General features: G+C 37.2%; 1 protein-coding gene across 2 annotated transcripts in view; it reads right to left on the bottom strand.

The window, feature by feature from the left end:
• Nucleotides 1-1413: 1413 nt before the first annotated feature.
• Nucleotides 1414-25275, bottom strand: part of PRKD1 (protein kinase D1) — a 301801-nt gene continuing 277939 nt past the window's right edge. For both annotated transcript variants that reach the window (XM_081049825.1, XM_081049824.1), the window contains 5 exons: nucleotides 21426-21587; nucleotides 20790-20888; nucleotides 19575-19842; nucleotides 3137-3222; nucleotides 1414-2393 (listed from right to left, as the gene is read on the bottom strand). In XM_081049825.1, coding sequence (XP_080905951.1) covers nucleotides 2175-2393; nucleotides 3137-3222; nucleotides 19575-19842; nucleotides 20790-20888; nucleotides 21426-21587 — 834 coding nt within the window. In that variant the 3' untranslated portion in view covers nucleotides 1414-2174. The remainder of the gene's footprint in view (nucleotides 2394-3136; nucleotides 3223-19574; nucleotides 19843-20789; nucleotides 20889-21425; nucleotides 21588-25275) is intronic.

Genomic DNA, 25275 nt, shown 5'->3' with positions numbered 1-25275 from the left:
CCAGACTGCCTTGCTGGCAGAGTAACTTGTTGACATTGCTTCCTTTTCTGCTAAAAATGTGTGAATGCTGTCCTGAAACTTACACAGAATAAATTTCAAATCCCTTAGACTAAGGGGTAAGTGATAATACAAAATAGTAACTAACCATTGGGAAAATCAACTATTCTCCCCTACCTCTCTCCCAGTGTAAATATTGTCTATAATCTTAACATGCCTAATATAGTCAAATGTTTCACAACACTTACAAAATTCTTCCAAACATTCATCAGTTTTTTTCTGTTACAGAGCAACAATGATACATGATTCATTGTCATCCTGCTACAAAAAAACACAGCCCACATTATCCACATTACCTACTCTATACACCTCATATCTATTAAACCTCCTCTTTCCCAGGCTATAGAACTTCAGTTGTCTTTCTCTCTAAGAATTATTTTCCAGTCTTTAAGTGTTTTTGCAGTTCACTTCAGAACCTTCTTGTTTAGATAACATACTAGGCCTGCAATTAAGTTAGCAAACTCATCCTAGAAAAAGTGCTCCATACCTCACTGCTGAATATCACTACGGTCACCTTCAAAGTACTCCCCTTGGGAAGCTATGTACCGACGCTAGTGCCTAGTCCACCCTTCAAAGCAATTCTGGAACTCTTTTTCTGGAATGGCCATCAGAGCTGTCATCGTATTACCCTTGATGTCCTGAATGTCATCAAAATGTCTTCCTTTCAATATTTCCTTTATCTTCGGGTAAATAAAGAAGTCATTGGGGGCCAGATCAGGTGAGTAGGGAGGGTGTTCCAATAGTTATTTGTTTACTGGCTAAAAACTCCCTCACAGACAGTGCTGCGTGAGCTGGTGCATTGTCGCGATGCAAGAGCCATGAATTGTTGGCGAAAAGTCCAGGTCATCTAACTTTTTCACACAGCATTTCCAGCACTTCCAAATAGTAAATTTGGTTAACTGTTTCTCCAGTTGGTACAAATTCATAATAAATAATCCCTCTGATATAAAAAAAAGGTCAGCAACATTGTCGCAACAAGTTTGTGACCTTAATTTTTACACCTCATGGAACAAAACTGGAGTCATTATTCTAATACATCCTTGGCTTCATTGACAAAATCAGGAAGCTACACTGAAACTGCTATTTGCAATATTCTTACTTATGCCTCCAAGTATCCTGTTCGGTTTTGGTCACTTTTCTTTGAAAGCTTTCTTTTCTGTTGAAAACTAGATGACATGCAAGACCGAAAGCCTTCCCTACACTTGAAAACATACTTTTATGACTTCAGAGTAGCTAAAGCTAAATTCTAGACCATGAGAATTGTTGGGCATTTTGAGCAGATACCCCTGTCCCTTATTGGCCTGAAAAACACTACTGTGAATTATAAATGAAAATAATTCAGTCTGATGGACATATATTTTGACAAGAATATTTATTTGTTATTGAAAAATACACAAAGGTAAAAGGTTGCTTAACTGCTGGTTTTCCAGAGTACAGCAGGTTTTCGTAAGAAAGGGGGAACTATATCTGCTATATATGGCAGTTTACATTTCTAAGGCATTTAGGCTTAAGAGTAGGTGGCCTAGGTGCATTCACTTGAGTTTAAATATACAGAGGCACACCAGGCGGAAAAAGGATTTGAAACTATACAGTAAAAGTCTCATGCATTTGTGTGTTAGGATTGCATATCCACCCCCATCCATCTTCCATCATTCACTTTTTCCACATGAGTTTTGGGGCTGTTCATAGAACACTGGCAATAATCTACTCTTCAAGAGTTGGCTTATAACAACAACTCCGATGGGACACGCAGAACAGAACTACTTCATGGACAGGTTCTGTAGACTCTTACCAACTTGAGGCTCCAGTAAGAAAAACACTGATTTGCAAAGGCACAGTGGAGACAGGTTTAATGCATTAAATATAACATGAATCATTCACAATAACAAGTTTAGTGTTTCAGGGAACTTTTGTTAATACAACACAGTTGGTCACACAAAATACAAATGCTTCTGTTGATTTGTCTTGGCAACTCAGATACATCAACAGTGCTAACAGTTTAACAGCTTTGTTCTCATCTGACAGAAAATAATGGCAGTTCTGCAAGGCAAATGTTAAACCTGACCGTATGTATTTATTAATCCCACAGTGTTTTGACAGCTTATAGGGGATGGAACTCAGAGGATGCTGACACGCTCACTGAGGGCTGTCATCTCTGTTTCTTCAGTTTCAGGACTGTCACTGTGAGTAGCGCTTGGACTGATCAGGTGTGTGGGGTACGGCAGCCCCTGCTCTCCTGCATATTGTTCCCACCTCAGATCATCACTTTCATGGGTGATGTAGCGTTCCCCGATTTTGCATTCCAGCTCTCGTAAATCTAACCAGGTCTGATAATCCTGATGAAGAAATTCCAAAATATCATAGAGATGATTAAAACTTATTAAAACACCATTCTGTAAGTTGTCAGTTCCCACCATTGATGAGTTACCCTTTTCCCTTCCACACTTAACAGGGCTGTGTCGTTCATCAGGCACCCTGAAGTGACAGCATCAGCCCCAAAGCCATCCTATTCGCCTAAATTTTGCAAATGCATACTGCTTACATGATATCATGCATTGAAGGGTGGGCCAGAAAGGCTTGCAGTTGAGCAATTCGAATGTTGGTATGCCTCTGAGATTTAATGACTACAAATAAACCTTTAGTGTTTCACAGTACCATTTTTCTAAACTTTAAGTTCCATGTGAAAATAATAAATATTTAAGAGAAAGCAAACAGTGCATGACCAGATGGGCAACTACTTGGACATTTATCAGGATGGCACATACACATGCATTGGAAATCTGGCCTAGAGTTTTTGGTTTTGGTTTTCAGTGTTGTGAGCGTGTGTGTGTGTGTGTCCATGTGTGTGCGCATGTGTGTATTTGTGTGTGGTGTGTTTCTCCTGGTCAAATTTTCCAGGTAGACAGATTTAGAAACACTAAATTGTTATTAAACCCTAAGACTGTATGCATTTTGGCAAATTGATATTAAAATTATACTTTTAAAATACGACAAAAGATTTTTATATACAGTATCAAAAATCTTACAAATATTTAGAAGCTCATCTGATTGAGAAAATATTCCAGTGTTTGATTTTTACCTGTAGCCAAGGATGACTCAAGGTCTTATCCACGCTGTAACGCTTTCTCATTTTTACTTGCAGCAAGTTATTGATAAGATCAATAGCTGAAAAAAAATTAATTGTTGGTAAAAATAGATGACAAATCTGGAACATATGCAGAATTCGCTTGCAGATTCACAGTTAATACTGCCTCGTGATATCAGGCACTAGAACCTCAAGAAAATTTGTCTCTCGAATTCTAACATTGGTTTTCATTTTATTTCGGATGCTGAAAACTGTGGAGGAAAGAATACGACTCTTTTGTGTGTATGATCTGAATTTCTCTTGGTTTATTCTTTAACACATTTGTCCAAAGTTTTATTTAAATATATACTATTCAAATATATCTTGTGCTAATAGCAGGATAAAAGTAATATTCAAAGGCTGAATACACATGATGGGCTTCATAGTCTTAAATTAAATGAGACATCTAGATGCCATATTTAAAAGGAAAAATATAAGGCATAACATGGGCCAGAACTCATTATAAACTTAGAGCCTAAAAACCAACCGCCCACCAGGAAAACACTTTTGTCTCTTTCACTGTTATAAAAATGTGAATTAACTCCCCAACTTTCCCATCCATCAAGTCTGAATCAGGCGGTTTTTACTCGACTGTTTGGTTTACTTCAGCCTGTATGGACCTGAAAATACAGATTGTCACAAGAGTTCAGAGGCCACCTGGAACAAAGATCAATTCATTCAATCAGAATGAATCAGAATCCTTCTCACTATCAGGCAAAGGGAAAAAGAATTTCTACAGTCTTGGTAATCTAGAATTGTCTGTCTCTGACACTAATATTCCAAATAATTGCCTACACGAAAGGGCTATAGAATCTAACACCTAAGAATTCTTTGATTGGAGACAGTAAACACAACAGCACACATTTAACTGCTCTCTGCACCTGTACACCCTTGCCATAGCTCAGATACCTTAGGAAACACAGGACTTAGTACAATTTCAAATTCCCAACGTGTGTTCTCAGAAAGGTTCTGAAAGCATAGTTCTCTCAGGGAACTGTGTATTGGGCATGTGCTTTAAAACATCCCTTCCCATGATTTACTCACTGGTGAGTAGAGTGCAACCTCCATTCTGCTGCTGTGAAATCACAGAGCAAAAATGGAGGATGAGAGGTGAAGGGAGAGCTTATGTGCTACTGTAAGCATGCCGCAGCATTACGCTTCCCCAGACACTGTAGGAAATAAACACATGCTGTCAATTCACTCATTCTGCCTTGAATTCCGTAATTAGGAAGGTAGGAGTGCAGTACCTCAACAAAAGGTCTGGTTGGTGCCCAAATGGGCCCCACAGTGAACCACATGGCCTAACGGGAAGGGAGGCACTGAAAGTGGAGAAACTAGAAGGGTCTGAAGCAATGGAATACGTGAAGATGAAAAATTGTTCTGATGAATGAAACTCACAATCCCAAGTTTCACTACAGCCACAGTACCCAGGGGACCAGAAAAAGCACAGCAAGATAATTACCAGGACCTCCACTAGAGAAGAGTTTAGACCATAAGGAGGGAATTAGAGGGAATACTTGTGCGGCGAAATATGTGCATGTGTGTATTTATAAATACATTTTGTGACTCTTTGCAGCAGAAAACAGACATAATTAACTATTAAATGTTGGAACCTATAGTCAAATATTGGGAACCAGGTGTTACTGAGAAAATAGGTACATCATTAGTGTTTGAGAGCTCCATTCTACATGTCACTGTTTCTTGAACTCTTAAAATGTCCTTTTTATTAATGAACTCTCATGCAGTCCAGCATTAACTGTACCCTCCAATTGCCTTTCACCAAACACATTTTTTAAAGAAATACTAAAGTGGCTTTTTTTTTTTTTTACAATGTTCTCTTGATTGGCCATTTTCCTCACATGTATTCTCAATCATTCATTCATCTGTTCATTCACTAAATATTCCCTAAGGAATTACTGTTGGCAATTATTTAGGGAATAAAAAGATATCTTACTCCCTGAAAATCTCCTAATCTAGTTGCAAAGGCAAAAAGTACACACGTATGTGTGTGTATGTGTGTGTACGCGTATAAAAATGACAAAACGCACCATTTTGAATCTTTGACCTTTAATTAATGTCCTATTCAAAGAAATATTTAGCTCACCATGACTTTACTTCAACATTTCGGCATTCAAAGACTTTTCTCAATGTGATATGATTCCCTCTTATCATAGGGACTAATCCTCTTAGTTTTCCATCACTTCCAAACTGAATAACCTGCTATGTATTAAATTATCAAGAAACTTTTTTCAGAATAAGGCTTAAACATATGGCTTGATGACTCTATCACAGATCATACTCCCAACTGCCATGCCTATTAATTATTCTTTGAACAGGCTGATAAACAAGCAATGTTTCCTCTTAGGAGTATCCCATCCAGTGCATATGTTTTCATCTCCAAAGCTGTTATGGGAGAGTATCTCAAATGTTTTATTACAGTCAAGACACATCAGTCCTTGGTATTATCCATCCTACCAAATAAGATCTGGCAATCCTATTTAAAAAGAAAATATAATTATTCTGGACTAATAGATTCTAAGTAAACTAATATTGGCTTTCAGTCATTTCCTTCTAAGTACCAAGATTTGTGTAAATGTTTGCAAACCATTCACTCACTCATTCTAGAATTTAGAATTTTGTCAAGAATAAACATAATGTTTTTTTGTTGAATGATTTCAGTATCCATCCTTTCCCCCCGCTTCTGAAATACAGAAAATTTGGCCTATGTGAAGTATCCTGGCATGGCTTTCATTTTATCTACGATTTTTTTTTTCAAAATTACCCACAATGACTCTAAGAGCACCTCTGTTAGCTTCTTCAATATGCAGCACATCCAGTATTGTACCTCATAGCTGCCATTGAGTGTCCTCTTTTGATATCCCCATTTCCCCAAGGTCTAACGCCCAGCAGAGACAGATAATGTGTGTGTGTAAAAAATACACCGTAAGGAAGGGGGAAGCCAGTAGCACAGGAGCAAAAAAATAAATAAATAAACACTAGTAAAACAGGAGTAGTCACAACAATCCCAGAAGCTAGCTGGCAATCAGAAAAAAAGACCACATTGGGTCTCAACTCCAGTTCCAAAATGCAACACGAGTCAGAACTGGGTTCTAGAGGGAACATGGTAGGGCTTGCCTTTGAAACTGTAGCACTGGATAGGGGGAGAAGGAGAGACAGCGGGAAAGACAGATGTAAAATTGGGCCATTCTGTGAATTTCTCTCCAACACAAAGCAAAGGGGAAAGGGAATATGGTCTGGCAGTGGGAAACAGGAAGGAAAGAGGAGGACTGAAGCAGAATGGGAAGTAGGAAGGAAAGGATGCGTGCTGGCCTATCAGCATAACAGGACTCTGGTGCCCGAGGGGAAGGGGGAAGGGAAGGAGTGCAGAAACTCCAGGTTTTCAGGAGCTCCACAAGGATCTGGAGCTCCTGAGGAAGGGATATTTGGGGAAGCAGAGAATAACTGAAATTTCTGGTACCCTGTTACTCCTTCCACAGACATAGCAAGAAGTATATATCCACATTACCTGCCTTTCAGGAGGTGAGTTTATTGCAACACAAGTGCTGGTCTCTGCAGTTTGGGGCACTAAGCAGATGACATTTTAAACAGCTGGGATTAGGCTAGGGCCAAAGTGTGCAGGAAATGAGAATCCTGTTTTCTCTTGGGTTATACTTTCTGTTTCATACCCTCCTCCCCTTATTCTCGCAGATGGACACTTTCTCTCCTCTCTCCCTGAACAGGAGTAAAACAGACAGTGGCTGGTTCCTCCTTCTCTTTGCAGTAAATATGATGGCAACTTTTTCATGGAGTGGTAGAATTATTTTCTGATTGTACCTGCCCATTTATTCTGGGAGTTAGCCTTTCTAATATTATTCTGAAAGTTCTTTTCTCTTATTCATCCATAAAGTCAATCCCTTCCTTCCATATTATTAATAAATAGTCTCAAATCCAAGCTCTCGGAACACTTTGGATAGCCACATTGGGGCAACGTGGGAAGTCTTTCCTTTTTCCTTCTTATTGAAAAAATTTTAAACAATCACATGGTTCAAATTTTCACTTTTAAAGAATCCCTTATTCCTAATGAGCAAAGAATTTTGTGCTTTCTAAAATGTCTCTAGCCATGGATTAACATGAATGTTTCTTATAAATTAAAAAGGAAAAGAAAATCTGTTTCTTGAGTTGATTTTTTTTTTTTTTTTTTGCTACAGTAAGTTCCTGGCTAATACAGTTACCTTCCTCCTAACTTCCTACACAGCAATTTCTCTCGTTGTCCCATCAGTTGAGAGACTGAAATGTCAGGAAAGAGAAGAAACAATTTTATCAAACGTTCTCTTTTACCAGAATGGGTCTTTTAGCTGATGTTGGGTAACTAAAATTCTACGTGGCCTGTTTGCCAGGTGCCTAAATATATCTGAACAAAACCAAAGTTAAATGGTATATGCAGGTACTGAAGGGCTTTGTATTTTAATACGAAAAGAAATGTTCCATTAGACTGTTAATTGTATGGATTACATTTTCTTCTGGTATCAAAATACAGAATTATCATTGAAATTGTGGAAACTACATTGCAGTCATTCTCTATTTCAAAGCAAATACCACAACAGATTCTGTGTATGTAGAAGGCTCATTTACATGTGCCATTGCTATGACTAAGCTGAGTGGCATCCAAAGCTTGGAGAAAATCCTCCAAAAAGAACTGGACATATGTGAATACATAATAGGTCCCTTAAGTCACACCTCTCAATCATCTTCCAATTCCCATCTTTTACTATTTCAGTATATGCCTGTCTCCCCCTATTATCCCCACTAGATTTTAGTTCCTTTAAGGTCACACAGATTGTACATTCATCTTTGCACATAAGTTTCATAAACACTTAAAATAAAACAGATCATTTAATGCATTCGAAAAATGCTTGCTAAATAGCATTTGGTGAATTGAATATATTCATTAGAAATTTCAATAGCCATTTTCTCAGCTCTAAGTTGTAATACCCACATTAAGTGCAATATGGTTTGTATATTTTGGCCAAAAACACTCCTGGATGGTAGGAGATTATAACTCTACAAAATGTAACAGAACACAGGATCAGTGACTTTTATCAGCAAATCAGAATCATGCTGAGAATATGTGCTACACAGATCATGTTTATTTTACAAAAGAGAAATTACCTGTGAAACCCCAAGGCTAACCTGTTTTGTCCAGACACAGTACTTTTTATTTTTTTCCATACTGTCTCTGCCCACCTACAAATTATTCAGGTACAAATTTTCTAATTAGAAACGAGACCAGAACTGTCAGTCTGTGACGAAGCTGTCACCTGTCAACTACTGGGCTCTTTGCCTTCTATTTTCTTCACTTTCCATTCGACCTCATCGCCGGTCACAGGGCAGTGCTCAGTACTTCTGCCTTTGGTTTGCTTCACTCTGATGGTAAGTTATGTGTTTATTTTAAAAATCATTTTGCAACCCTTTGCATACCAGCTCTCAACCCAGCAAGTGGTTGCCCAGCAACATTAACTGGGACGCTCTTCTCAGGGGCTGAAACCAGAGGCTGCCGGAAGCAAACAAGGCCACTGGAAAGCATCATCTCACTCGTTCCCAAGCCAACTCCCGCAATCTAAAGAAGTGCAAGACCTTTAGTGACTCAAGTTGATGTCTTTCCTTTTCCAGTTCTTTCCCCTGTAGAAAGTTATTCTGTCAATGGTTACTCTTTTGTTCTACATTCAATTTCATTGCCTCTTGAAGACCAGCAACAATTAAACAATTTTGAAAATACTGAGATGTTTAAACACAGCATACAGCAGCCCCCAAAGTGATGCCAACTTGATTCAAAATTTAAAGTAAAAATCAAAATGTATCTATATTATTTTCATATGATGTTCAGTATCATCTTTCATTCTTATTGCACATTAATAGTGTATGTCAAATTGTTTGTTTGTTTGTTTGTTTTTAATGCTAATACTCAAGCCAAAGGTTAAATGAAAATCTTTAGGGGAAAATCTTTAAAGTTAAATGAAAATCTTTAGGGGAGGTTATTGGCAGTTTTAGAAGTGCCTCAGGTATTTCTAACATGTGCAGCTAGGGTGGAGAATAATGTGCTAAGGAGTGTTTCTCAGACTTTTTGTTTGTTTGTTTCTCAGACTTTTACAGGCATATGAATTATCCAGGAATCTTAAACTGAAGGTTTTGATTTGGTGGGTCTGGGGTGACCTGAGAGTCTGTATTTTAATGTCTCCCAGGCAGAGTCTTAGACCACATTTTGAGTAGCAAGGGGTCAGAGGTTTGAGAACATTGAAAGTAGTTCACAACTGGTTCAACATTGCCCAAAGGGCCCCTGAAGAGATGGGTAAACATAGACAAAGGTATCTAATCATAGAGAAAGGTGTTTGTCCTTAGCCCCACCTTGTTCAGTTTTCTGGAAGACACAGAATGGTTTCAGGATAGCCTCTGCTCAGAAGATGCCGACAGGAAAAACAAACAATTGCATTACACAAATAATTTCCAAAATAACTATAATTCGGAGCTATGGGCCATACTGGTAAGATAGCATTTAACAGGGACAAAGAAACTAAGTCCTTTATTTAGGTCCCATCTCACCCCCCACCCCCAACCCCGAGAAAGGTCTAAGTATAGAACTGAAAAATCTGTCTTATCAACAATATGCATGAGTAAACATTCAGGGATCCAAATTCACAGTAAACTCAACATGAATCTACTTATTGTCCCCAAATCAAATGTCATGTTATGTCATGCTAAAAGAAAGGTGTTCTTTATAATGAGGGAAATGGTGGCATCACGTTACTCTTAGACTCATTGAACCCTGAGTCAGAGCAATTTTGAGGTTTGATTTTGGGGGAAAAAAACACATAAGCAAAGAGGGGAGTGTTTAAACCAGAGTGAACAGGAGGGAGACTGAAGGAAAAACTGACTGCCCAGGAAAAGAGAAGGCTCAGGGTGATACGATGGCTGCTTTCAAATCTCTGAGATAAGCTTTGATTTGGAAAAAGGATTGGGTTTGTTCTACCAGTAAGTATAAACAGAGACATTTTGCTCATTTGTGCTAGGGTCAAATTATGAAGAAAGAGGGCTCCTTGTGAAATTGCTTATTTTCTATTATTGGAGCAATTTAAGAATATTCTGGATAACTGCTCAGTGGATTGGTACTTCTGAGCAGTATAGAGGTTGCATAAAATGTTTAACATCTTGTATTTTGAAATATTCTGTTGTCACTGTGGAAGAAAGCAAACTTACAGAATATTTAAACTTTGTAGTTCTTCTACCCTGACATCTCCACATATATTCAGATGTCATATTTTAACTCAACTATGATAGATATTCAGAAGTGAAATTTTAATTTTATAATTTGGATATATAGGAAACATTTCAATTTGGGGGGTAAATAAAAAGCCAATATTTGAGCACTTATAATACCAATGCTCTTGCTAAAATTTCTTTTGATCAGTTTCTCTCTACAAATTATTTATTAGAGAAAAATTCCATTAATTGTATTATCAAAATAAATGATTCTTTTCCTGGTGGAACAACTTTTTTAGATATTAACTCTTTTGGATTTTGAAACATGTATGAAATATGTATCCGTGTACGTATACAAATGTATATTTAAAAATTCACTCTACTAGTAGATATTATTTAAATCATTGTATACCTTTGGCTCATAATTTTAAAGTTCCTTAGTATTGAGTATGTTTTTTTAAAATATTAATTTAAGTAATTCCAGAATTCCAAGTACAGACTGTTTAAAATGTTAACCCCCAGTGAAAGTTCTGACCCACAAAATAAGACCTAGCCGGACAATCAGCTCTAACACGTCTTTTGGAGCAAAAATTAATATAAGACCTAGTATCATATCATATATCATATCATGTCATATCATATCATATCATATATCATATCATATCCAGTCTTATAGTAAAATAAGACTGGGTCTTAATATTAATTTTTGCTCCAAAAGACACATTAGAGCTGATTGTCTGGCTAGGTCTTATTTTCGAGGAAACTCGGTAATTCACTTTAGTTTACCAATTGTAATAGAATTTCCTGGAGCCCAGTCAAGTGTTTTTAAGCAGTTCACTGGCTAGTCCCCTTGCACCTCCTCCATGATGTTATGTCTGACAGTGGTGCTAATATGTTGACAAATCAATGTATTCATTAATATTCAGCAGGCTTACTAGATCTGCAGGCCTTGTAAGCTGTTACAAACACAGTTTAATTATTAAAATGACAATTGTCTCTCTTTTGTTTCTCATACCATTGGATTTCTGGGTCTCATCTACCCGAGGCTCATTTTCAATGAGGTTATTTTTTGTTTTGAACAATATGTAGTGAAAGAGGGACCTACAGCTGGTTTCTTTTCATGGCAAAGTGCTACTTCCAACTTAAGTGTTTAGTGTTCTGGAACACTGTTGGATTCTGAAAACATACCATGTGGTAATGGTGCTAGGCTTTTATTTAGCTTTGCTTTGTGTTTGTACTGGCTGTATTTTTCATTTCCAATTTCTGGGGGAAAAACACACTTGTGACCAATTTTATTTGAATTTACCACAATGAAAGGCAAAAATTGCTTGTAAAATAAAGTTTAGACTCTCTGATAAATTTAGTGGTATGTTATTATGGATATTCTATGCCTCAAGATGCCATATATTCTACATTATACATAAATGTCAGCATAGGACTGTGACCAACTGGAAGAAAAACCTATGGCTGTGCTTATCAGGGAAAGGCATAGGCAGAAATACTACCACTGAGACTGGAAGTGCACAAGTGGAGAAAAACCTACGTCACCACTGCACCATGACAATTTGATAATTGTGAAGTAAAGACAAGCTATAGGATTAATGCAAGGGCATTTTCTTTTTTTCTCCTTTTTATGTACAGTATGTCAAGGCTGCGTGTCTGATCTTAATTCTTGATAATACAAACTAACCATATGACTCTGAAGCTGAGCAGTAACATCACAGCAGGTGAGTTGAGAATAGGTGCTTCTTCAGACTTCACCTGTGAACACAGAAAATGATCTCTGTCTGCGGGAGTCGAGGCTCACTGTGAGACAATTTCCGAGGTTGCCTCTGTGTTGATTACTGCCTGCTTGCTTCCCTAATGGCATATAAAGGAATATCAAAACTCTAAAGGATAAAACAGTAATTTCTCTGGTGATCTTCATGGTCCATTACTAACCTTCCTCAGATTTACCATGTATCTCTAATTGAACACATCAATTGAATTTGATGATGTAAATACACCTTTATTCTAACAGACGCTTTCCCATTGCTATAGATTTGTCATCGTTCTCCTGGTAAGATAACTTGCACGGAAGCAAATTACATCTCACTTTCCCAGATATAGAATCCATGTCACTCAGTTCTCTGTGTCACTTCTCTTCTTTCTCTAAGAATAAACGCTTGAGAAAACAAGAGCTGTCTAATAAAGTCATATATAAAAAAGACAATTTAAGATGTGTATTATGATCTTGTGCAACTAAAGGAATGTAGGAAAACAGAATTCATTTGACTTTCCCACTTGAAAAATCTCCTTTGTGTGGGTACAGACAGGTTTAGAGATTTAAAATTACATCTTCTTCATCTGCTGAGGCACAATGCGAAGACTGGTGTTATAGAAAAGGAAACACAACCCTCTAGCTCTTCAGTAAATATTATTCGTATGTAGAATATTATAAGTATGTTTATATATTTAAAATGTTAGGCAACTTTTAGGCCAAGCATGAAAGTACTGAAGTTATATAAAAGGTTGTACGCCGTTCATTCCTGGAGGCTTTTTTCTCTCCATGCACTCTTGTTTATTTTTATTATTTTTTATGAAAATGTCATATGCACCTTATAAAAGAACTAAATCAATCTATAAAAGAACTAAATCAATCAGTATGAGATCACAATAACAAATAAAAACCTCTCATCTCATTAGATCCACTCTCCAGAGATGACCTCTTTTAACTATTTAAAAAATTTCTTGTGATTACTTCTATAACTTTAGACAATAAACAAAGTATCTTTTATGCTTGACTCAGTAACTTTAAAACAGTACTATTCAAAGAGTGGTCTGTGGATCAGTACCAGCATGTTAACTATTTATTGGTTTGTGATGGGGTAAGTATAGAAAATGAGACTAAGTATTTGGAAACTTTTATAACATTTTAACATTGCTGTCACATTTTTATTATATCTTATTATTTATTTAAAAATTAAAACAAAATAAAATTGGCCCTTTACTACAGACAATTTGAAAAGAACAACCTTAAAAAAATGAAACAAACATTGACTCCCTTTCATTAAAGAAAATGAATCATTTCACTTCAGTTTTCTCTATCTTGTTGACCTCCATTTCCCAAGTTGTTATAGTAAATTAATTTGGTGGCCACCTTTGTAATTTAGAACAGTGCTTGGTACATATTAGGATGTATATACACACATATATGTAACATTTACTAAAAAGTATTAACTCAGGATTAAGTCACGTACTAAGTCTTATACATAAACGTGTAACTCCCTCCATTCACCAGGCAGAATCCCATGTGAACTCCGTGAAAGTTAGGGCTCTTACAGCTCTCTTCATCAATTCTTGGACCCCCTCATTCTCAGTTGTAGAAGTTTCAGTATTTACATTCTTTTGCATAATTATAATGAAGTAAGACATGCTGAAGGTTATCTAAAATTTAATATTAACAAGCAATATGTGCAATAACTTACATATAACTCTTATTAATATATGAACTATTGGATTTTAACACATATCCCCTATAGCCAATAACCTGTTACCCTATATTATAACCTAAGTGAAATGTCTAAATCTATGCCCACGCAAAGGAAAGTTTTCAAGTATTAAATAGATCCTCTTTTCCTACATTTCCTTAATTGCTCAAAATCATGACACATGTTAGTTACTTCTTTATTACACAACTTTTTGTATTTCCTGGAGTTTATATATATTTTTACAAATGAGAGAGGAATTTTATAATTTATCTAAATTTGAATATTAGGAACTTAGTTTAAACTTTTTAAGAGCACTGTCAGCTGTCAGGTCCTTCAGGAGTTCCTGAATTTAATTTTAAATAATTCCTTCCTAATGAACCAGGGCTCTGGAGCAGTGTTTTTCAAAGTTGGTCCATGGACTTACATTTCCAGGGCGCACCACAGCTGATTATGGGGGTGGAGCCTGGGAGTTTCTGTTTTTAATTAGTTCCTCTGATTAATGTCAACATGCCAAAGTTTAAAATGCCTGCCTTGCAAGCATTCCTGTATTCCGACTGTTAGTTTTTCCATCGCCCATTTTGAAGCTCTACACCTCTGGTACCTTCTTCTTAAGTCACAGATTAAGTCTTGCTTGCAGTTTTTTGGGGGGAGGCAATATATAGCTGTAATTAAATATGTGTTTAGTTACACACACACACACACACACACACACACACACATATATAACTTTATATAGTTGTAGTTATATGTGTGTGTGTGGTGTATATAACTAAATACAAATATACAGATAGATATACAGATCATGTAAAGGGATTGGGAAATAGAAAGTGTTCAGTATATTTAAGCTAATATAGTAATGTGAATGTGTTGAGCTTTCCAGTACAATCTCATTTAATACTTAAAATGATCCAGTGAGTTAGGAATTTGTATCACCATATTTCAGACAAGAACACTGAGACCTATGAGAATAAGTAACTTGGATGAGGTCCAAGACTCGTAAATGGAAAAGCTTTCAATTCAGGTCTTTGTCACAATATAATCCTGTTTCCCTGTATTTTCAGACATTATTAAAATAGTATGGCTTCTCTAGCTCTAAGCTAGTGAAAGCATACTAAAAATTTACTATGACAGCATGGCTAAATTCATTAGAAGATAATCAAGAGACTGTAGAAGCAGTGACTTAGAACATCTACCTTGGAGCCAGATGACAAGATGTATACCTGGGCCCACCCAGGGCAAGCCTACACTGCCTCATCTTTAAAATGGAAACAATAATAGTATCTACTCAAAGGTTGGGGACGATTAAATGAGTTCATATATGAAGTATTTAAAGTAGTGCTTGGCTATAGTGTAAATGTTGTAGAAGTGTTAGCTGTGACTATCATTTTCCTTCAAAATTTCTTTTCACTATCTCCATTTTTCCTATAACATTTGCTAAGTCAAGTTTTCCTCAAATTTTCTTTCAATTTTCAAATTATACCTTGATTGGCAAAGTAGACCCCCAAACCAAACCAAAAAAAAAAAAAAATCATCCCTATTTTTATAATGTTCATCTGCGAATGCTTTTGTGTTTGTTTTTAGACTACTATCTTTTCCCTGCAGGAACTTCCTGTCTCCAACCTGGAACGATGGAGGGGCGCTCCATCATCTATATGGCCAATCAGAGCCAGGTGGTGACTGTGTGATTGCTCCTAGGGTATTAGGGATTGAAGCATAGCCAATCAGTGCCCCTTTCAGAGACTCTATGGCTCCTGAGGGGTAATTACTCTTCTCTTCTGAGATCATGTACAATGAGCAGCAGGTAAGCCTACAACTGCTGGGGGATCATTCTGAACCACATGAAGAGTCCACCTGAGAAGGAAGCCATCATAAAGTAACGCTGAGCTGAGAGATGGAGAAATGTGACACTTTTCCCCAGCTCTCAGTCAATAGGACCCAGATGAATGAGATTCACCTTTGAACTTCCCAGCTGTGTGAGTCAATAAAGTATCATCTGCCTCCGTTAGCTAAAGATATGTTTCTATTATTTGCACACAAGAATCCTGATTAATTCAGTGATAAATTATTAGTAAGCATTTCTCTAGAATGCCAGTACTTGGCTTATTATATTATTACAACAAAAATAATGAGTTTAAAATATTCCCTGTAGGTTCCTAAATAATAAACCCTAAGAAACAAGTACCCTTTGGTGTGCAATAATGCATGGTTTAAAGAATGAAGGCAAACAATTTCAAATCCAAGCCCTACCACTGTGTGACCTTAAGGTAAGTCATTTAACCTTCATAGAGACTAAAACATATTACTTATTAGAGGATTGGCGTGAAAATCACGATGGCAGCTCAAGCAGTCCGATATATAGTATTACATCGTATCAGGTCCATGTCTACACTAACAGAAAAATATGCATGATAAAGAATTTTTTTCATTCTGACACACCTATGTATGCTGCAAAGACCTACAGCTTTCTCTTTTCTTTTGCTTTTTCATGCCAAGAAAGAAAATACAATTAACAATATGTCTGAAGAACACTTGGGAAACATCCATATGCATATAATTTCTAAAATTATACAATCAATTTTTGGTTTTCTGCCAGAGCAATCGCTTAGCTTAGTGTTCCGCTGTTCTCCCCCTAAATCCAAATCCTTGGCTCACCCACACCTGCCTTTACAGATGCTTTTCACATCCTTTATCTCATTCAGTCTCTATTACCACCTCATTATGTAGGCAGAAATCATTACCCTGTTTTACAGATGAGGAACTGAAGTTTAAGAAAGGTAAGTGATAGCTAATTAGAAGAGCAGATAGGACTATATCTCATACCGCTTGGCTGTTGATTTTTACTTTTGACTGAAGTGCCTAAATTTTTATTTCCATGTATCTGGATTCTTAGTGGTTCTGGTGTGTCTTCGAAGTATCTTGAGATTAAAAGTTTACTAATGTCAGCTGTGATCACCCTTTGCTAGATGCTAGTTTGCTTATGTATTTATCAGATCCTATGTGTTTAAAATGATTTGGTACCAGCAGCCTCTGTTATAACTTCTAATCGGGGAATTACATGTTCTCAACAAGATAATGGGATAGAATCTGGGCCTGTAACTGCCTCAGCTAGTATTATGACGTAATTTAACTTTTCTTTGTGTTCAAATATTAGCTTTACTCATACACTAACAGGTAACTCATTTGCCATTCAGAGCTTTGACTGGCAAATAGAATAACTCCTGTGTCTCAAAAGGCAAGAATGAATCAGAGGAAGATACTGAGAAGAGAGACCAGTTAATTCCCAAACTGATACTTGAGACATTTGGAAAAGTGAGGGTTCTACGTCCGCTGGTCCCCACATCACTTTGAGTGGAAGGAAATTTTGTGTTTAGACTTATCTATAGGCAAGTAAAATGTGTACTTCCTGGTTAAATATAAATGCCTCTTGAATTATAAAACGTAATTCCCTCTTTCTGAAATGCTGTCTTTCTTTGTTTCCATTCTTTAGTGACTGTCTTAAGTTCCATCTCCTCTGAAAATGAAATTCTGACTAGTCAAGCCCACAGTGATTCTTTGTCCTTTGACCTTGGAGACCTGCTTTTATCTAGCTAACAATTCCAGTTAATAAATGATCATTTTCCCAAATTCATGTAACTCGTCTCCCCAACAAGCTTTCAAGTTCTTTGAAAAACATTTTGTTTTGTCCTTTACTTGCATATCACTTAAGATGTTATGTATATTATGGTTTCCCCACAAGTTTCTTGAGCTACTGATATCTATGTTTCTAGTCTTTATTACCAGTGATGATTAGACATTCATAACCCAGAGCTATTCATTTCTCACCTGAATAGGTTATATTTACACACAAGGCCAGCACATTTCCATGTTCCCAGAGGGCACCATTTGTTCCACTACTTCAAGAAAAACTACACTACTTCAAGAAAAAAAAATTAAAATGTGCAGGTCATTTTCTTGAAGTCCTATTCCTGAATAGCAGGAAAATGTCTGATTTCAGAGACAGTCCAGATTTGTGTAGAGTAACAACACCAAGTCAGTCTACTGGATTTCTGGATTGAAGGTATCAGATATAATGGTTAACCATATTAAGAGGTAACGTTTTCTAACAGGGGTACTGGTCATGAGATTACTTGATAATTCCTTCTTTTCTGCCTCCTGAAAAAAGAATTACACTTCACTTTTTGCCTCTGTTGAATTATCCTAAATATTTCATTAGTCTTTTGGCTACGTGATAGTTCTTTTGTAGGTCACCGATTCTTTAAGATACATCCATCTAGCTGTGGTTTACAACTAATTTGATGATGCTAAAAGTTGTTGCTAATAGTAACTCAAAGCCCTGATGATGAATGGCTCTTGCCATTTAATACTAACTATAGTCTAAGAACTTAATTACGTTCTTTTTTTATTTCTGCACCACCACATGCAAGAACAGGTATCAAATAGATGTTTACCTATCAATGTATTCACCTTTTTAAGTGGAGAAAAATCTGAATAAACTTAGAACTAGATGTCTGAAAACTAAAGAAGCAGCAGAACTAATGGTTTAAAAATGTATGCTCAGATGGTCTGGGTATAAATTCCAGCTCTGCCACTTACTAGCTGTGTGATTTTGGCCTGTGGTGTCACTTCTTTTGCCTCAGTGTTCTCACGTGATATGTAGGTATAACAGTAAAACCTATTTTACAAGGCTTTTGTGAGAATTAAATAAACTCCAAAGAACATTCACTGAGGAACTTCTTTCCAAACCATCCTCTGCCCTGACTGCCCCTGCCACTTTTAGAACTACTTCTCTTTCTTTGAGAAGGAAACACTTATTAAGAATTTAACTTTAGGGGCGGGGGGTTAGCTCATTTGGTTAAAGTGTGGTGCTCTTAACAACAAGGTTGCCGTTTCGATCACCGCATGGGCCACTGTGAGCTGCGCCCTCTACAACTAGATTGAAACAACTACTTGATTTGGAGCTAATTGGTCCTGGAAAAACACACTTCAAATAAATAAAAGCGTTAAAAAAAAAAAAGAATTTAACTTTAAATAATGCAACACTGCCTAGATAATCTACCCTAAAACAATCATCAGATATACATATAAGATATATGTAAAGATTATCTAATACTGAACAAATAGAAATAACCCAAAAATGTAATACCAGGGAAATGGCTAAATAAAAATCATACATGCTCTAATGTCACGCAAAGGAAGTCAGCACAAAGAACTTGTTATATTAATATATGTCATATGATCATTAAAGTAGCAGTATCATAAAGTTCTTGTATCCGTAATAGATTAAAAGTATGATTAAAAGTGCTTAAGACAGAAACAATTATAGACTCTTAGTTGTATACTAAGATTAGTCTTAGTAAAGAGTAGGTATTGGCATTATATCAATGTATACATATTTATAAATTCTAAGGAAATGTACCACAATATTAACAATTTTACTTGGCTCCATTTACCTCCAAAAATGTTTTTCAATTTCCTTATAATACATGCACATTTCATCAGAGGACAGATTTGGTCTCCATTTCCTTTACTTCTCAATTCCCCTCAATCAATCTGTGTCCCTACTCCAATGGGCAACTTACAATGAGCATTTATCAATTCAATAATTTACAACAGAAACAAGAATGTAACACTTAAGGATTAAAACATTATTTTTGAGTGGAAAAGATTACCTTCGTGAGAAATTTCCTTCCAGGGATTTGGTGGGTACATGAAAGCTGCATTCTGGATTTGGTCATGTATGTCTTCATCTTCATTAAATGGGAATGTGCCACTTAGGCTTACATAGATGATGACCCCAACAGACCACATGTCTAGAGAGCGATTATAGCCCTTGTTCCTTAGAACCTCAGGAGCCAGGTAAGCTGGGGTACCCACCACTGATCTCCGGAAAGACTTCTCTCCAATGATCCGGGCAAAACCAAAATCACAAAGTTTCACCTGTTGACAATAATGGTTTTCAGAAATGATAAGGTCACAAACTGTGTACCTGTGTGTGTCTTACCCAGGTCTGCCAAAGACACCTATAATACTTTACATATATTGCATGGGTTTATCATGGTAGAAATAATAGCTGTTTTACATTTTATGCAGTTGAAGACAGTGGTTTATATACCGATACAAAAAAAAACAAAGTATGTTTTCATTCACAAAAAGAGCATCTGAACATTTTCCCTTTTATTCCCCCCCAAAAAACCAAGTGAAAAATCTGAAAATATGTACACTCAAAAGTGGGTAATACTGTTTAACAAGGCAGGAAAACATCATGCAAATCAGGGAAGCGATGGACTTAACTCCAAGGCTTACTATAAACAAAGATTGAAGGATAAGCACAGATGTGGCATGTCATCCTCAATAATCCTCAAAATTAGCTCAGCATGGGCACTCAGTTGGGACCTAAAGGGGTCATGGAGCTAAGGTAGGACAGCCACCTCAGTCAGGACACTTCAGAGTCAAGATTCTCTAGGGGCGAGCTCCAGTTGTTCCCCATCCTTTTGAAACTTTTGTACTTGTCCCTGAGAACAACACTGAGCTTGCATGTCCCGCCAGCATTAGAGAGCTGTCAGCATCCCTGGGCCTCTTAAGTGTTCTCACGCTCAGGCCAGTGCTCTCCACATTGGCCTAAGCCTGTCAGTTCTCCAGGCTCTGCACACAACGGAAGCCAAGAGGCAAGATGAGAAGGCTCAGGGTGTGTTATTAAGGCAGGTTGGACTGAGAAGCCAGGGTAAAAAAGCCGGTCCCCAAAATATCTGAAGGTAAAAAATGGATGAAAATGAACATGTACAACTAGAAATAAATAGAGGCTTTGAGGGACAAGGTGACCGAACACTACAGGGGAGCCAATGATGCTGTCAGCTGGCTTTTCGGTGAGAAGCTTTTATACTTGCCTGAGGGAAAGGATCAGCTGATGCTAGCAACACGTTTTCTGGTTTGAGGTCACAGTGAACGATATTTTTAAAGTGAAGATGCCGCAAAGCCACGAGTATCTATAAAGAAGAAAACCATCAAAATAATTTAGTTTGGTCTATAAGTTTATTTCAAAATGTCTTCTACTAGGACATAAATTTAAAAGGCCAAGAGAAAACTTACAAGGAACAACAGTTAAGCTCAAGACAGTCAAATAAGCTAAATGAACATAGCAGGTTTCTAAGGAAACTTTCATGGAAAAAGGAGCATATTATGGTATTCGTATAGCAACCAAGACAGGTGTAGATAAAAGAATTCAATATCTAACAGGGAAACCCATTATGTTTTCAAAGAACCAGGACTCGGCCACTGTGCATTTTAAAATTTCATGAGTAGTTTTAATACATGGGGCTTCATACATATTACTCATTTAGTACACTGGACTCTAGGTACCAGATATAAATTAGAAAATACAGTAAGCTACTGCAACCTTTTTGAGTACAGTTTAGACTTTGGAGGTAGAGACTAAGCAACAAGGCTAGGAAGCTGCCGTGAAACAGTGATAACATTTGATATTAAATATTATCTTTTTTTTCTGGCTCTAATTGACTTCTTACCTGAGTAATTAAAAACTTCGTTATGTGCTCTGGCAATCTGCCCTTTTCACTTGACAAGATCATCTCCAGCATGTCTCCATGGAGTTTTTCCATAACAACAAACACTCTTTCAGGCGTCTCAAACATACACTCCAAATTTACAACACCAGGGTGATGAAGGTTCTATTAAAGATAAACAAAGCACTTGAAGAAAATGAGTTTTTTGATACTGTTTGGCAAGCTTACTGATTATACCAAACTGTTCAAGCTTAAAGCTATGGAGAAACCCACACTTCAGATTTTTAACACCTCTACATTCCACATGTGCTGCCTTATATTTTTGAAAATCTAATGGGTCCAAGAAATACATTTTTACTTTCTATGCATAGTGAAATTATTTTTTTCTGTGCTAAAAATCCAAGTTCCAGCACTGTGAATTGCTAATTAGGTTTTAATTAGAATACCATATTGAGAAATCTGTAATTTCTTAGGATCATTTCCAATATTAAGCATACTGCCCTAAATAAGCATGCAAGGCCATCTCTACACACTTGGTAGAAATTTAATGTAGAAAAGATGAAATTTGTACATGTAGTACATCTGATTGCACTGATGAAGCACATTAGTCAAAATCTTTTGGAACTGCTCTGCTACTAGAGGTGGCAGTAGTTTGCTATGGAAGCTTTTGTATGGCGTAAAGATCCCCATGAGAACCAAAAAATAAAAATAAATAAAAATAAAAAATTCTTAAGTCTCTGCTTTGTCCAGGACATCATGCTATATCAAAGTACTACACGGTTTTCAAGCACTCAATAAATATTTCTACAATAAAGTAATGGCTAATAATGATAGGCTGCATTTGACTTGACATGTTAATTATCACGTATGTCAAGTAAAATTACTTTTAACATTAGATGGGCCTTTGTAATGAGGCTTAAGTTTGAATGTTGGTCTGGGGTTATCAACAAAGCTTTTGATCATTTGACCTTTACTAGTTCTTTTCTGCACACAATAACAAAAATTCCTAATATTAAAAAAAAAAAGATTATTCCACTTATATTTCAATGAGAAACAGAAAAAAAAATCATGAACAAAACTACCTAAAGAAAAAAAAAAACAACCAAAAGAAAACAGAAACAAACTTAAATGTGCTAACAGCTGAACAGAGAAAAAATAAATAAATGCCTTATTTTAGAAAATGAAACCTGAAATGGCTCACTATTCAGACCTCACAGATGGATGTTGGGTGGTGAGCAGCAGAAGGGGTTGTGGGTGAATCTGCATTATAGTCCTCCATGTTGCCCATCAGCAAGGAAATCCTGGCATCGACTGGCTATGGAGCCACACTATGGTTGTCAGAAGCTTCCATAAGGATAACCTGTCTCTCAGGGTATCCTTTCACTACTTGGCAATTTTGATCTCTGCTTCAGATATGTGACTGGTCCTTTTGGTTCTGATGCCTTGGTGACCAATTATGCAGCATAATATGGTCACGAGCAGCAAGTTTCTGAATGTCGTCCAAGAGATGCCTGCACATCTACCCAATGGCATTTCACCTCTAGAGGGATGACATCATTGTTCTTGAAACTGTCACCTGGTCAGATCTGGCTACATCAGATACTAGGTCTCCAGAGTTATTCTCTCCTGATCAGAGCTGAAGCACATGGAGAAAGGTAGTATTAACAAAACTCACACTCTCACTATTCTATCTGTCCTAACTGCCTACTAATAAGGCCAGATAGCCAGTTGGCTTTGACCATTATGGGAGTGCCAGATCCTTAGGTGGGAGACTCTAATGAATGCCTACATGTTTCTATTTGATATGCAGTATGGAATACAAGTGATAGCATTGTTTACACCTGAGCCTGCACCCAGGCTGTCGCATTTCATTTTTCTTACACCCCCTTCCCTGATAGAGGAGCCACACTAACTGGAAAGACCATCAACCTCTGGGTGTCCACGTATGTCAGTGTTCCTCTTTTAAATGAATGATCGCAGAGAGTGACATGAGAAATATGGCAACGTGAGGGGTGCTCCTTGATATCTCAGACCCTTGAAGTTACAACAAATTGAACAACTATAATTGTTCAATTGTTCAAACTGAAAAAACAAATGATTCCCAACACAACATACAAAGATGTCTGAGAGATCCGCACATTGACACGTCTGAAGTGGGTGAATCAGGACGAACAGGGGAAGGAAAGAAGAAATGCAGAGTTGGGGGCTGTGGGATGCAGCCCGGAGCTCACTGCAGTCCTGGGAGAAATATTGAGACTGCAGGTGCACTCTCTGTGGCCCTGGCAATTCTACCTAAGGGATCAGCATATAATATGGCTGAATACAGTGATTGGAGCAGAGACCTCAGGGCAAAGACCAAATACAGAAATGCAGTCTAACAGTCCTCACTGCCAGGCAGAAAACAAAGCCATAGAGCCTGGCCACCTGTCCCCAACCTCGCACAGCTTGCCTCCCCTGCACCCTCCCAGTATCAGCAGTAGGACCCAGAAAAAAACAGTAGCCGTGTCAGATTAAAGAGCAGAATATCTACAGCCCTGAAAACTGGAGAGGCAGTTCCTGAGCAGCAGACACATAATGTGGCTAATTCCAGTGACAAGGGAGGAGCTACCAGGGTGAGGCAGTTATGGTCCAACTGTTGCCATTACTCAAAGAAAACAAAGCCACAAATACACCAGCGCCTTTCCCAGCCCACCCTACCCACACCTTTCCCAGCTGATTGCTGCAGGGGCACCCAGGGCTGCTGAGACACACAGGCTCTGCATCAGGCTGCAGACACAGCATTGGGATTTCAGAGGCTCAGAACCCCATTGCCCACCACATTCTCCTATCAGGCTAGTGCCCTGAGACCAACACGACCTCATGACAGAGGAGAAGCCCACTTCCCCAGGAAATCTCCCACCACGTGAGAAGCCAGAAAAGCATAAGAGAAAAATAAAACGCTACGGAGCCAGCTACTGGAAAACCAAAGAAAGATCTCTTCATATCAACCTGCTGCAGAACTCACTCCCATAGATGCCTAGGAAGGGAAATAATCCATTAATTGATATGAATAACCAAGATAACAAGGCTGCTCAGAAAGAAAATGAAAAATATCCAGAAAATAAACTTAAAGACACGAAAATATGTGACTTAAATGACAGAGAATTCAAGATTGCAATTCTGAGAAAACTCAATGAGATGCAAGCAAACTCAGGTAGGCAGTTTAATGAACTCAGAAATAAAATCAATGAACAAAATTAATTATTTTAGCAAAGAATTGAAATTTTAAAAAAGAACCAAACAGAAATTATGAAGCTAAAAAACTCAAAAAAGAGATGAAGAATGAAATAGCCAGCTTAGGAAATAGAGGTGACCAGATGGAGGAAAGAATTAGCGATACTGAAGATAGAAATCTAGAAATGACGCAGATTGAAGAAGAGACAGACTTGAGAGTAAAAAGAAATGAAAGAATTCTACAAGAACTTTCTGACTACATCAGAAAGAGCAATATAAGAATATAATGGGTATACCAGAAGAAGAAGAGAGGGAGTAGGGCACAGAGCGTTTACTTAAACAAATAGTCAACAAGAACTTCCCAAACCTACGGAAAGAACTGGATCCTCAAATCCAAGAAGCAACTCAGAAATGAATTCACAGCATAAATAGGGATAATTTATGGCAACAAAAACATAAAAGGGGAGGGAATAAAGGTCTAAATTTGCAAAAAGGAATGGAGAAAAAATGCATGCTGAAGAAAAAGGACTACTGTATATATGAAACTTTCTTTTACATAAACTTAATGGTAACCATTCAAAAAAAAAAAAATCCAGAACTGAGACACATAACATAAAAAAAGAGGAAACAGAGGACAAAA

Source organism: Rhinolophus hipposideros (genome assembly GCF_964194185.1).
Source record: "Rhinolophus hipposideros genome assembly, chromosome: 5".
In the NCBI taxonomy this organism is placed as follows: Eukaryota; Metazoa; Chordata; class Mammalia; order Chiroptera; family Rhinolophidae; genus Rhinolophus; species Rhinolophus hipposideros.
The sequence above is the reverse complement of the archived record's forward strand: the minus strand, read 5'-3'. Positions and strand labels throughout refer to the sequence as shown.